Source organism: Corella eumyota, chromosome 1 (assembly GCF_963082875.1).
Source record: "Corella eumyota chromosome 1, kaCorEumy4.1, whole genome shotgun sequence".
NCBI lineage: Eukaryota > Metazoa > Chordata > Ascidiacea > Phlebobranchia > Corellidae > Corella > Corella eumyota.
The window spans coordinates 13,601,937-13,615,827 of record NC_137490.1 but is presented as its reverse complement, the minus strand read 5'-3'; the positions used below and the strand labels follow the sequence as shown (position 1 = coordinate 13,615,827).

Here is a 13,891-nt window from a genome sequence, read left to right as displayed (position 1 = left end):
CAAATACAGCCTACCTAATTAAAAATACTTTAAAAGTAAAAAATGTCTTATATAATATGCCTAAATATTGCTTTTTATGTTAAGTTTGTTTTCTGCAAAAAAAAATTTAAAAAAAGTACAACAAACGGGTCAGAGAGGACAAAATATGGCCATTTTCCTATGTCTGCCAGCATATGATCTTACGACGATGACGTCGTGCGTCACGTGACTCGCGAGCGTTGGGACTTTCCCTATTTACAATATTTACCTTCAAATCCCGATATCTCAAAAAATACTTGACCAATTTTTAAAATAATGGTATCCTCGTGCAAGTTGGAAAAATTCTAACATATTTAAAAAGGAAACTCTACGACCGAACCATCTCTTTAAACTTATTGCAGCCGCTTCAGTATTTTTAACCTATTCCTACAAAACTTCATATTGTTTTGTTGGAAAACCCATCACCCTAAAAACACCGGTAGAAGTTTACAACACCGGAAAAAAAACAATTTTTTTTTAAACGAAGAACTTTTTAAAACTAGAAACTAATTTGTAAACATGATTCAGGCTCACTTTTTCATTAATATTTTTTAGTGTTCGATTATAAATTTGAATGAGAATGTATAACGATTTTTACTGACAAAATTAGTTTGTTTATTAAATTTCCAAACTCAGAGCACATTATTGTTTATTTAAATGAATTTTATAAAGTTGTTAATACATAAAATTTTTTGCAAAATCTGTGTTTTAAAGCCAATTAAAAACAAACTAAAATTCTGATATCTATTAACACTAAGTTAATAACAATACCAATGCCAAATAAAGTGGCAAAATTATATACAGTTAACTAGATTTCTTTTGCCATCCAAAATTATTTATTATTGAAACTATTTGGGATACACTATTTATTTTAGATTTGCTGTTTTTTGCAGGATAAAACCATTTCCTCTTCACCAGACTTCAAAACAACCACCTTAACAAAAAAGAAAAGACATTATATAGTGTTTACAACAGGCAAATTGAATTAAGGTTATATAATTATACTTTACCTGCACAGGCTCATCCTTTTCAATGTGTTCTGCAATTTTTTTGGCAATATCCGCTGGGGGTCTGATAGACAAGTCAGATAAAGCTCCATCTTGTTCTTGCAGTGTTAATAGGTTGTCATCATCTTCATCCATAAGCATAACCTTACAAAAAAAAAGATATTAAGTTTAAGCGGGTTGCCAAAATTTGGGGGGGCAATTTTGAAACTTGACAATACAAAATTAGTGACAGCTGTTAAGTTCAAAAGAAAATCAGCAAAGACTGTTAAGTAAGAGAGAGATTTAGCAAGGACCATGAAGTAAAAGGGAAAATTAGAAAAAAACACAAGGTACAAAAGAGAATTAGAAAGGACTGTAGAAGTAAAGTATTTGTTTGATAATTTTTTTAAAGTTTATTTACCTTGTCTTTTGTATCATAAAAAAGTCACAAGTTTAATTAAACTAGAAATTGAGCAATACGCTTATTGTTAATTAGCAGACAGGACCATACATTATTTTAGAATAGACTGCAAATTGTTTTAATTTAGCAAATAACTGTTCCGAATCATATTTACTGAGTATTCCTTGCGTAACACATCAGGCATTTGCATGTTGTGAGTGGAGGGACAAATATCCTCCAATTTTTTACCAGTGAAAATATCAATGGCAACCAAATGAACCTGCACAAATTAAGGGGTATATTAAATCATATATATGGTATTTATAAATCGTTAATTTCTAATGTAATTTTTAAATGTTTCCCATAATTTATAACAAAATTAATAAATAATTTATTTAACTACAAAATTTATTCCTTAAAATTACTTGGGTGTATATACATTTTCTTCACAAAAAAATTGTTTAAATGTAGATCAATTTTTTTAATTACCTTGGCGTGGCCATGCTTTCCTGTTTTGGATGTAGACATGCTTGCTATTTTGCATGGTCTTTTGTTAATAAGAACATGGTCTCCCTTTCGCAATGCTGAACATTGAATTGGACGAGATTTGGCTGCCCCAGAATCACCAGAAGGAAATTCGTCATCCATAACACAGTTAATTCAGTTTTTTAGCTAAATAAAAAATTTGGTTTATTTTAAAAACTCAAGAGAATTTTTTTATAAATTGTAAATTGTGATGCGGTTCAACATTAAGCTATATATATTAAATATATTATCTAAGTGAAAAAATTAACAAAATATACAAACAAAAACACAGCTATCATACTATATAACAGGTTTAACTGAAATATTGGACACTTTTTACAATAAGCACGTAATGTCAATGGTTAAAAATAATTCTTTTAAACTATTTTTAATAATTCTTATCCTTTTTTTAAAACTAACTTTGTTAAAAATATGACAAAAAATAAAGAATAGCGTGATTTAATATTTCTCAAGTACTGATTTCTACTTTTTTTTTAATAATTTTTAATGAAAAATTTCTTTAATTTTTTTAAAAAGAACATGCCCCTGCATACTACATAAATTAAAGTTTGGATTGTTAAAAATGTATTCTACTCGACCCTCCTTTGCGTCATATTATCAATAATCGCCCTTTTTAGATTGTCTGACCATAAGAGTAAACGCATTTAATAAATCAAAGCGAATAATATATTTAATAAACACGTGGCTGAGTTTATTAAGTATTGCTTAGCAATCTTTCTATATTAAACGTGGCTTTGTGTATGTTTATTACGGGAACTTAACTGATAAATAACAAAATTCTTCAAAAATTTTAACTCACATGTTGCGCACGATGACAAAATTCCGAAAAGAGAAAAAAAAAACTAAATGACGTAACATCCTGTTTAAAGTCACCCACCGTGACATTTAAAGCGTGACGTGTTAGCATTTTCTTACAAATCGAACCCGTACATTTTCTTATAAAATTACCCTTGAAGAATATATGTTATTTTTATTGGTAAAAAAATTAAATATTTATCTATTCAACATTTAGTTAACTTTATAGGCCGACATACTCTTAACTTAATCAAAAATAAAGGCTACAAAAACAATTTTTTAAACTACAAGTTTCATTTTAATTAATTATTCAAAGTAGTAATAAAAGTACAAATTCCTATAAAATTTTAGCCAAACAGTTGGTATAGTTTTAAAAGAGATGTCAGGCCCTTAAAAAGGAATCATCTTGATATTAAGCTATGTCAAAAAACTGCTGTTTTTCCTGTAATGAAAATTAGTAAAATCAGGTGATTTTGATAAATATATTTTTGTTATCTATGTATTCTTAAGCTTGAATAAATGTTTAAGTCTTGATTTTACATTAAGACAGATCACAAATTACTTTTATTACAAGAAAAACAAAATTACAGGTTCGTGTACAGCTTTTAACTAAAAAGATCAGAAGATTACACTAAACAAACAATATGGTTAAATTCTATGGTTAAATTCTAAGGCCAAAAGTTAATTAAGTTCATTTTATAGTACATAAAGATTTTAAACAAATGTAAATAATATAAAAAATGAAAAATATTTTATTTAAATTAAAGAAAAACATATATTTAAAATCAAATTTTTTAATTATTAGTTTCAAAAAAGTGCAATGTTTAAATTCTTACATGATAATATTTGAAATACGAATAGTAATTCAAAATCTAAATACATATTGGCTTATATAAATTGCTCTTAACTTCATGATTACAATTACCAATTTTATAGCTTAAAAGTGCAGCATGAAGCATTAAAATAAGGTTGACATGACACATAATATAATCTTACATAAAATAATAAAACATGCTTTGATAACAACAACACTAACAAAGTAAAAACTAATAGCATAAGACTATAAAACGTCGCATAAAACCACTATCTAATTTCGGTTTTAAAATCCTTCGTGTCAGTATTTATAATTTGATTCGGAGTAGCAAATAATTCAAGTATGATTGGTCCAAATAAAATGTCATTTATGGGCAGAAACTGCGCTCTCAGATCTGTGAAAATGTGTGCTTTTCCATGCACCGTTGATACGTCGCCAAACTCGAGTTTCTTCTGTCTGGATGCAAACAGGTTGCCCAGTACTAATCAAAATTTAATAAGTAAAACATTAATACTTTATCTTTTACTTGCTAATTAAATCTATTACGGGATATTAAACTAAACTTCGAAAACTACTACTATTTATAATTAGAGTTTAAGGTCTATCACTTTAAGATTAAAATATGATGGTAAATTTTTTAACTCAATAAACATGACATTTAGTTTAATTATTCATATCAAAGTGACAGTACTAATACATATATAGGTGGGGTTTGATAATTCTACACAAGAAATGTTTTAACTTGCCTGTCAACAAATTGAGTGAGGCAAACATATGCAATGTATGCCGAATCTTCTCCCAGTAACACAACATGAGGAGAGAGAATTGAACTTTTTCTTGAATGAGCATTTTTTGGCACTAAAGGTGTATAAAAATTTAAAATTAGCACTTTTTGGCGTTAATCTGTATATATATATAAGTAAGGGCCAAACATAAGTTTACTTTTATTTGCCCACCCCCAGCTTTGTATTTTGATAATTTACTTATAAATACCCATTTTTTTAAACTTCCTAGTGATATTCACTTTTATCAAAAGAATTTTGAAACTGAACATATTTTTTTGGATAAAGTAAAACTTACTGGTATCAAAAAGGTACTTTTGAAAGGAATGACCATGGAGAAGGTTTCCCATCGTGAGTGTATCAAAACATGTGTGTGAGTCCGTACACATTTTTGTGTAGGCGTCAAAGTTGGCCTTGTTAATGGTTTGTAATAACTGTTCCGTTGCAGCTATAACTTCCTTCTTTTTATCTGACAACAAAAAGTTACTTTTGTTCACACTTAGAACAATGGATAATTTATTAAAAAATATTAAATATATTTACTTCTGGTTTCAACATCATCAACAACTAATCCATTTTCATCTGTTACCTTTATAATATAAAAAAGTTTTTGATCGGCTCTTGGTCTAATAAGTAATTTTAAAACTATGACAAAATAATTTTAAATTTTAATAATATTTACAATTCAAATGACAAATTTTAACATTTTGGATAGTAAATTAAGGCAAGCAAAAATTAAAGGTAAAATTAAACTTTTCAGGATTTAGAAAAAGAACATAAAAAAAACATCAATTTCATGCGTTTAATAAACCCACCCATTTCTGTTTAAGCAAAATTTATTTTTTAAACTTCAAAATTATATTTAAAAATGTTGATTGTAGTTAAGGTAACATCACACATTGATACAAATTAATAAATATTTTTAATTGGAATAACTCTAACACACAATGATTAAGAAACCAACCTTCTGCAGTGAGGTATTGGCACGCACTACAGTTGCCTGCGGTTGTGGCTCCTTTAAAAAAGATAAAAATAACTCTAAGTGTGTTTAAAACAGACTTAGACTAATAGCAAGTTTTAATGACAGTAGTAGTACAAGTTAATTTATTATTATCCAAATTTACAATGAATGTGGTGATTAATATTTAAAATTGTTATGAGATAAGGTAACCGTAACTCCAAACAAAAATAGTTTGGGTAACCAGAAGTTTATTAAATTTAAATATTAATGATCAAACTATGCAAATTGTAATACACATTTGTTAGACTTGTTGTTTAAACATATGCACCACTGAAAATAAAGTTGTTAAGCTTTTAATCCCATTGGAAATTTGTGGCTATGCTACTTGGCTGTATATTGTATTGACTACCTCACGACAAATGATATCATGCACTTTAAAGTGTGAATTACATAATACGTGCAAAATAGTGTGAAATAAATTACAAAATATGTAAATTACTGAGATTACAGTGATGATGATTCATGTGATAAACTAACAAAACATATTGATCATAAAATTTATGTTTATTTTGTTAAAATAGTAAAAAAATTACCTTTGCTCCATCCTTATTGCGAGAAAGAGAGCTTAAAGCTAAAATAAAAATTAAATATTTAGTTTAAATATTTATATGCAGGGATTTACTTGCTAACTTAAACAACATAAATATTATTAATTCTGTATGTTCAATTAACTTTAAAAAATTGGTAAAAAATTTAAGTTTTAAAACTTAAAAAGATCTGGCAACAATTTTAAACATGTTCTATAATCTTACTCGAAAAGTTTCTTGCAGCGAACATTGTGGTCAAAATAGCACCCTAGAAACAAAAAGTAAACACTGTAAAAATGTTTCATGTTTACATTTTCAATCTTATGTGTGTTTATTAGACATAAAGTTTACATACCTTGAGTTTTCGCCTGGCATTAAATGTTTTAAGGCAATCAACTGTATCCTGTCTGTGGATGTGAGATGCTATTTTTTCACATTGCTAAACAAAAATTAAAAAATGTTAATAAAAAAATATAAGGGCTTTATTGTATGCTTATATATGGATTTTAGATACATTGTATGCACTAAAATGTTATTAATATTTCAAAATCTCTAAAATCTTTAACACAAGGCCTAACATTGTAAATTTTTAAAGATAACATCATGCATTATCTTTAAAATAGTTCATAAATAAAATATGATCAAGATTATTTATAATGAGTTTTTTAAATTTTATATATATTGCATAGGCTATTGCTTGTGTTGAATTACAAATAGTGTATTCAACAAAATAGCAATTTGTGCTTGTTTGAAAATTTATCTGAAAAAAAATGCAACAACTTTGAAATAAGTTATAACCGAAATGTAAATACATAAATATTTAATTAAGCCAAAGCAGCAAGTGAAAACATCACACCCAAGTAATTTTATAAACAGCCATTCAAGTATATAAGCTATAATAACTTGGTTAATCTAAAATTATATAACTGCAGGATATGTTTTTAAAGACTACCACAAATCTAAAAAAAATCATTTTTTGAAAATAAATCAGATTTAAACAGAAATGGAACAAAATTATGTCATTTTTAAAATTTAAATAGAAATGCACTTACACTAATCCAAGGATGTCTTAGAGCGTCATAAGCAGTGATTCGTTCCACAGAATTGATGGTTAAAAGACGACTGATTAGATCTTTTGCTTCTTTTGTTACTGTGTCCCATTCAGGTGAAGGAAACTAAAATATAACAGATACTAAATTGCCTGGGATTAATATATAATAACACCAAAAATGATATGAAAATTGCTTAAAAGCCTGGTAAGTCCAAAGTTAAAAAAAGATAATCAATGTATAAAAATTTAAAATAAAATTATTTAAACCCCAAAAAAATTAATAGAATTAAAGTTTTATAACAAATTTGCTATAAAATTGTTTTAGTTTTACTAAATGGACATTATTTAAAGGCTTAGTTTATTTATGTCTAACAAAATATATGTTCAAATATTCTTATTATACTTAATAGACTATACCAATTAATACTTAACCAAGTATAGTCATTAAAATATTTGTCCATGAACCACAATCAATCTATTTCTAATTTTCTAGAAATAATTAACATTGACATATCATCATTTAAGTTCACATAGATTCATACTTACGTCATAGGCACCTTCTTTAATCTGGTCATATAACTTTGATTGATTGTCATCCCAGAACGGTGGATAGCCAACCAGAAGAATATATAGAATAACACCTTAAAAATAAAAGCATTTATAAGAGATATATGCTGGCTTGCTATTTATTATTTTACATAATAAGGATTTTAATAAACATCTGGATTAATTAGGATTATATTGATTACAATCCAGGTGTGAATTACTTTATAGTTATATTAATTGTCACATTTATATATTTTAAAAGCTATCCATCCAAAAAAATTTGGTTCATTTTCTTTGAAAATACATACTTTTTTTAAATTAATTTACTTCAAAATATTTAAAAATAGTTTTTATACAGTTTAAATCAACGACATATAAACCCTTTTAAATTAGGTTTTGCAAACCATTGATTGGCCATACTGTCAATTTTAGAAAAATTTTATTTTGTATTTGACAAATTACTACATTATGCATTATGCATAATGACGGCTCAAGGAAGTGGAAAATAGTAATGCAGAGTACCTCCTATTTATATATAGAATGTTTTTAGCCTATTTACATTTTTTAGCGTTTTTTTTTTTCAATTTTTGTTTACTTTTAATCGATTGTACATTAATAATTAAACATAACAAATATTTACATTATTTAATGTAATATTGTAATACTTTTAATTTAGGTAAAGAAAAAATGCAGTATTAAAACCTATTTTAATAAAATATATAATATTTGTAATGAAATGAACAATGCTAACGTTTTCTTATATGCACAAAAAACGCTGAATATTTTGTTTCTTTTGTATTAATTAGTGTTTACTTATTTTATATAATATGCTGAATATATGATTTATAGTAGATAATGAATTTAAAATAATCTTATAAAAATAACCACATCATTTCTAAATTTTGATGCGCCAAAAAACATGTGGTTAAAATTAAAACACTGCAAGGTCTTAATTTGGAAATAAATATTTTAAGATATTAAATGGCTTAAAGCACATTTCCAACTATTAAAAAGTTTTATTTGGGATAAAAGATTATAAGGCCAATCAAGCATTTAGCATGAAGAAACTAGTAATACTTGGAATATTTCCTTTTCTCATTAGTTTTTAAAACCAAGAAACTATTTTTTTATTTTTTTACCTTATATGTATGGTATGGTTTCTTAGGACTTGAATTTAAAATTAGCTTTACCATAACTTAACATGACTTAATTATTATTTAAAAAGTTTTCCAAAAATCTGATTATTTGCAAAAAAAAATTGTAAAACTATTTTAATTATCTTAAAATTTTTTGATCAAATATTTGAACATAAGTAATATTTTGTCATCACTATTTTTTTCTTTGGTAGACATTTTACACACTGAAGTTCATGTTTTCGCTTTTCATTACAGAAAAGTGTATTTTAGTACCTTCTCAAGGGATTTCACGGATTAGATAATTTTTCGATTATTTATAAGCACTAAAATATAATCAATACATTTTTGGACCATAGCTTTTTGTTTCAAAAAAAAAAAAGTTTACTTAAAATAGATTTTCTTTAAATAAATTGGCATTCTTTTAAGCACCTTTAGCTGGTTTAAAGTTAATAAGGTTATAGCATTATCACAGCTGATGACTTGGATGTATGTTTTAAAGGTCAAGTGCCTAGGAAACTTCATTTTAAAAATACATTCTTAAATTTGATACTTAAATTTAAAAAAGTAATTCAATTATGCCCAACAACTAAAAGACAAATTTTACCAACATTCTTTTTGCTTTTAAATCAAAAATTCCAAACAAGAAATGAGTTTTGTTGCAACTTACCACAAGCCCATAAATCAACTGGTTTTCCGTAGCTCACTTTTCTTAACACTTCTGGTGACAGATAACCAGGAGTTCCTGCAAAACCTATTAACAAGATTATAACAAATTACAATGAGGTAATTACAGGCCTTCAACAGTGATCATACAGTTTGTGATTTACAACTTAAGGGATTTGATGTGATTAGTCCAACAGATGTACATTTTAGCACAATGGAGGTATTGATTAAACATATTCCTAATTGAAACGTAATAACAATTACGTTTTTTTCTTCATTAACGAACAGATCAATAATACAGTGAAACAGGAACATAATTAATAGATTTTTGGTGAGATTTGAATTTTTATACCGTGCCATGCAGGCTGATCGTCAGCTGCTTCGATTGCCAGACCAAAATCTGCAAGTTTTACAACTGCTCCTTTGACCTTGTTTGCCAGCAGTAAGTTTTCAGGCTAATACATAAAAAATAGAAAATATTAGTTTGTAAGTTTACACAAAATCGATTTGGTAAAATTAAAATGTTAGGAAAAAAAAATTAAGAAAATTTAAAGAACCATATTTAATATAAATGTGGTTTTCTGTTTCAGTTTCAATTTTCTGTTTTAATTCCAAAACAAATAATCCCACATAAATATTCATTTATTTTGAAACTTTTAATATTTGTCACAGTAATTTTAAACTTTAAAACACTTGGCAGTTTGGCACAGTTTTTATTAGGAAGTATAAAATTTTACCAATAGAATAAAATTCCACTGTTTATTACATAATAAATGTTCAGTATGTACAATACTGTTACAAGATATACCCATATGTTACCAATCACTACATTTCTTTTATTTATAATTTCATTAAAGGTATTAAAAGTTAATGATGCAGTTAAAACTTTATTTAAATTAATTTTTGAATATTGTTAAAGTTTTCTACAGTTCAATCATTTTACTTTTTTTATGAACACTAATTTAACTATATATAAGTTGATTCAAAACCGACACCTAAAGAATTGATATGAATTTTGTTTTAAAAAACATCGTATCTGTACTTTAATATTTTCATATTACCTTTAAATCTCTGTGAATAATCCCTGACTGGTGGCAATGCAGAACAGCATCCAATACTTGCTGAATACAGTGACTAAAATAAAAAAATTATTTTTAAAATTGGTAACCTAAATAAAACTAAAATATTTTAAAAACATGATTTTATTGATTACAGCTTCAAATGATAATAAAAAATGTTGCAAGAAATATGTGAAAAATTTTTTAATCAAAAGTTGTTAACTGATTTACCTTGCATCTACTTCACTGTAATATTCTCTTGCAACAATATCTTCGAACAACTCCCCACCAGTAACCCTAAAATAAAATTTAATTACATAGGTAAATAAAATTATTATCTATATGTAAAATAATAAACCAACTATTTTACCACTATATAGGGCTTTTATATTTGCTTAGGGGTACAATAGCAAGCCATCAAACTTTATTAAAAGAGAAACAGATGGGATAACCAAAAATTAAAAATTATTCAAGGTAAAAGAAGATCACAGTATTTAAAGTAATAATAACCAAAAAGTAAAAATATTTTTAACATAACTTACAAGTCAAATACTAAGAAATGTAATCCGTCTTCTGGAATACTAGCATGCAGGCGAACTAAAAAAAGACAAATTGTGAATGTTTTATTATTAATAACATATCACTACTTAATTTTAGTTCAAAACATTTTAACAGCCAACCAAAATCTTGGCTACTCTAATACCAACTGTCATATTACTTGTGCTTGGATGGTTTAACAAGAAATTGGTTAAGTCAATATCACTACAGGAAATATTTGTCTGTCAAGCAGTCGTCGTAAATTCCTATTTACCTAACAAATACCTTTCACGTCCTTTAGCCTTATACAACAATTTACCAAAAAATTTCTTAATTACCGATATTTGGGTGTTTAAGCAATCTGCATATTTTTGCTTCCCGGTCCAACTTGGCAATATCTAAAAATAAAAACACACAAAGTTAAGTAAAATATAATTTGTTTTACTTTTTATGATAACTACAACATGAAGTTAGCTTAGGTAGTACTTTCACATAGTTTTTTGTGGACATGTTAGTTAAAGGTTATTTTTAGAAAACTGAAAATTTATTTTATTCAAAAATAAAATACGGTTTAAAATTGTCGTGATAGTTACGAAATAGGATTTATTGTTTGAATACTCTTACAATAAGGGCTAACCCTTCCCTTAATAAATATTGAAGCAAACACTTTATAGCAATCAATTAATCAAAGTCAAAAGTAAAAAAAAAAATGAAAAAATATTAATCAAAAATTTATATTAAATGATGAAAACATCAAAAACTGAATGTATATTTGTCTTTTAAAATATTTGCATGTGCATGTATGTGTAATAATGACTTAGAATTAAAAGAACCCGAGATAGCTATTAAGCTACACTATGGCTTTTATAAACCACCTCATGGGTTTTAAGCAGTAACAGTATTGGGCCAATAGCGACATTAAAAATTAATAAGATATAAACACAATTAATCAGTCTCATTTAAATTCTCTATTTAAAGCAGCCAATTTTACAGCAACTATAAGAAATTATAGGGTGTAATACTGTTAAATTTTAAAGTCATTGCTGCTTTACCGACAATTGATTCATAATGAATTCAAAACTCTTTTGTAAGGTCAGAATTTAAATTGATACCCTCAAAATTTGTATAGAACCAAAAAAAGAATATATTTGCCAAGCATTTTAAATTATATAAAACCAATTAAGCTAGAAGGCAAAACATGATTGAACCTAATTACACATAGGTAATGACCTATTTATTTGTAGGTTTGGTTGATGTAAACAGCTGTAGAACGAACATGTCCAAATCGTGTTGAAAATAATCGTTAAATGTAAAATAAACAAATCATAATAATTGAACAAAAGTAAATCAATATTTCATGTACAAAAAACACCTTAAAATTTAGGCTGTTGAGAGAATTTTAAAAATCAAAATAGTTTTCAATAACAGCTTACTTATTTAATACATATATATACATATATACACTCCTATACTGTTGCTCAAAATAAAGGGTTTTATATTTAGAGGAAGTCAAGTTAACAACAAAATTTATTCAATAACCGCTACCCACTTTTAAATATTATATAATTTAATATAAAAAAATACATTACACCAAAAATTGATGAAGTTAATGTATTTGCAGTAAAAACTATTGATGTATCCTACAAGTGATACAAAATGTATGATTGCATTATTACTGTACCACCCACATTACACATTAACATGGAAGACAAATTGCCAAACTGAGACCGTAGTACCTCTATATTCAGCATGAATTAATTGCCAATTAAGTTTTTGCGGTGTAGGTATAGCTTAAAATACAAATAACTTGACCTAATCAAAGCCCTTTAAAGCCTTGATGAACTGTAAATACGAAATGCAAACTCTCTTATTTTCTAAAAATAATGTACAATGGGTTTATGAGATAGGAGACTCGGTTGGTTAAATGTTAGCACCAAAACAGATTTATGCATGAATGCTTAAATTTGCAATAACAGATTTTATAAATGTTGATGCATCTAATTGCAAATAAACTCATAAAATACAACTTGTTATCATATACAAAGTATAAAAAAGAAGTATATAGGCCTATACAATATGGTTAGACACAAAGATAAGAATGCTGTAACTCAACAACAAATAATATTAAGATAGGTAAATATCATTGCAGAAATAAAATATAAAAATTGCAATTATAAAGTTAAGAACAACACAAAGACATTTTAAATTTATTTGAACAGCTTTAATTACCTCTGCTATTCAATTTCCTTGTGTTAATAATTTTCGCAGCATATTCTTGTTTGGTTTGTTTATGAATGCACTTTTTAACAATACTAAAAGCACCCCTAAAAAACATTTATAAGTTTGCTATACTTCTAAACACCGTAACACCAGACCAATTGATATGAGTTGTTAAATAAATATCTGGAATACTACAAGAAAAGTATTATGGAAACTATATTTGTTAATTTAATTCTTTGGTTAGTTTAAAAGTTCTATCTAATACACCAAAAAATATAGTTTATTTTACCAAAATAAATTTAAAAAATGTAATAATAAAGTATTCTACTTACTTTCCCAATTCTTCAGCTAGAATATAAGTATCTGAGAAGCCTGTATGCCCATGATTTCGACTATGTGAGTCTACAGCAGCCATTTTTATAATTTGGTATTAAAAAAAAACGATAAAATACCTTAACCTCACCTTATAAATTATACCTTTAAAATAAAATTGAAATTTAATATTTTTATTAGTTACAAAATTTAACTTGCCTAAAGTTAACTGCTTTCGAACATTTGTACAAATTAATTTCACAACTTTAATCTGGTCAAAATCAAGCAGAAATTATATTTTTACCATTTCATGCCAATTTTTATGTTATTTACAATTATTTTTGGCAAAACTCGTGTCATTAAGAAAACGCAATAAATAGTTTATTTTTTAGAACTATATTGTATCACACCTTATAAAGTCAAAAAATAACATACAAACCATGTACTCAAAATATACATAGTTTAAATTATTTAAATGT

At 26.4% G+C, this 13,891-nt stretch overlaps 2 protein-coding genes across 3 annotated transcripts; both read right to left on the bottom strand.

The window, feature by feature from the left end:
* Window positions 1-650: 650 nt before the first annotated feature.
* Window positions 651-2,779, bottom strand: LOC145752199 (eukaryotic translation initiation factor 5A-2-like). The gene is made up of 5 exons (XM_082568434.1): window positions 2,750-2,779; window positions 1,894-2,076; window positions 1,580-1,684; window positions 1,029-1,169; window positions 651-952 (listed from the first exon to the last, which is right to left on the bottom strand). The coding sequence occupies exons 2-5, from the start codon at window positions 2,050-2,052 to the stop codon at window positions 890-892; spliced, it is 468 nt and encodes a 155-aa protein (XP_082424560.1). The 5' UTR covers window positions 2,053-2,076; window positions 2,750-2,779; the 3' UTR covers window positions 651-889.
* A 787-nt stretch (window positions 2,780-3,566) lies between these two features.
* Window positions 3,567-13,572, bottom strand: LOC145763738 (calcium/calmodulin-dependent protein kinase type II delta chain-like). 2 transcript variants are annotated; one of them, XM_082575249.1, is made up of 18 exons: window positions 13,433-13,572; window positions 13,110-13,204; window positions 11,219-11,278; window positions 10,886-10,940; window positions 10,575-10,640; window positions 10,347-10,419; window positions 9,638-9,740; window positions 9,290-9,373; window positions 7,487-7,581; window positions 6,942-7,064; window positions 6,245-6,328; window positions 6,115-6,157; window positions 5,896-5,933; window positions 5,306-5,356; window positions 4,885-4,930; window positions 4,640-4,810; window positions 4,306-4,417; window positions 3,567-4,040 (listed from the first exon to the last, which is right to left on the bottom strand). In XM_082575249.1, the coding sequence occupies exons 1-18, from the start codon at window positions 13,513-13,515 to the stop codon at window positions 3,923-3,925; spliced, it is 1,500 nt and encodes a 499-aa protein (XP_082431375.1). In that variant the 5' UTR covers window positions 13,516-13,572; the 3' UTR covers window positions 3,567-3,922. The 2 variants fall into 2 exon arrangements, with proteins under 2 accessions (XP_082431375.1, XP_082431376.1); XM_082575250.1 differs by lacking the exon at window positions 5,306-5,356.
* Between the last annotated feature and the right edge of the window lie 319 nt (window positions 13,573-13,891).

Coding starts and splice junctions, on each gene's coding strand:
- LOC145763738 (XM_082575249.1), bottom strand. CDS start 13,515: ATGGCTGCTGTAGACTCACATAGTCGAAATCATGGGCATACAGGCTTC. Junction 10,420..10,574: donor TACAGTGAAGTAGATGCAAG/GTAAATCAGTTA, acceptor TTTTTATTTTAG/TCACTGTATTCAGCAAGTAT. Junction 9,741..10,346: donor TTATTCACAGAGATTTAAAG/GTAATATGAAAA, acceptor TTTATGTATTAG/CCTGAAAACTTACTGCTGGC.
- LOC145752199 (XM_082568434.1), bottom strand. CDS start 2,052: ATGGATGACGAATTTCCTTCTGGTGATTCTGGGGCAGCCAAATCTCGT. Junction 1,685..1,893: donor GAAAGCATGGCCACGCCAAG/GTAATTAAAAAA, acceptor TAATTTGTGCAG/GTTCATTTGGTTGCCATTGA. Junction 1,170..1,579: donor TGTTACGCAAGGAATACTCA/GTAAATATGATT, acceptor TTTTTTTGTAAG/GTTATGCTTATGGATGAAGA.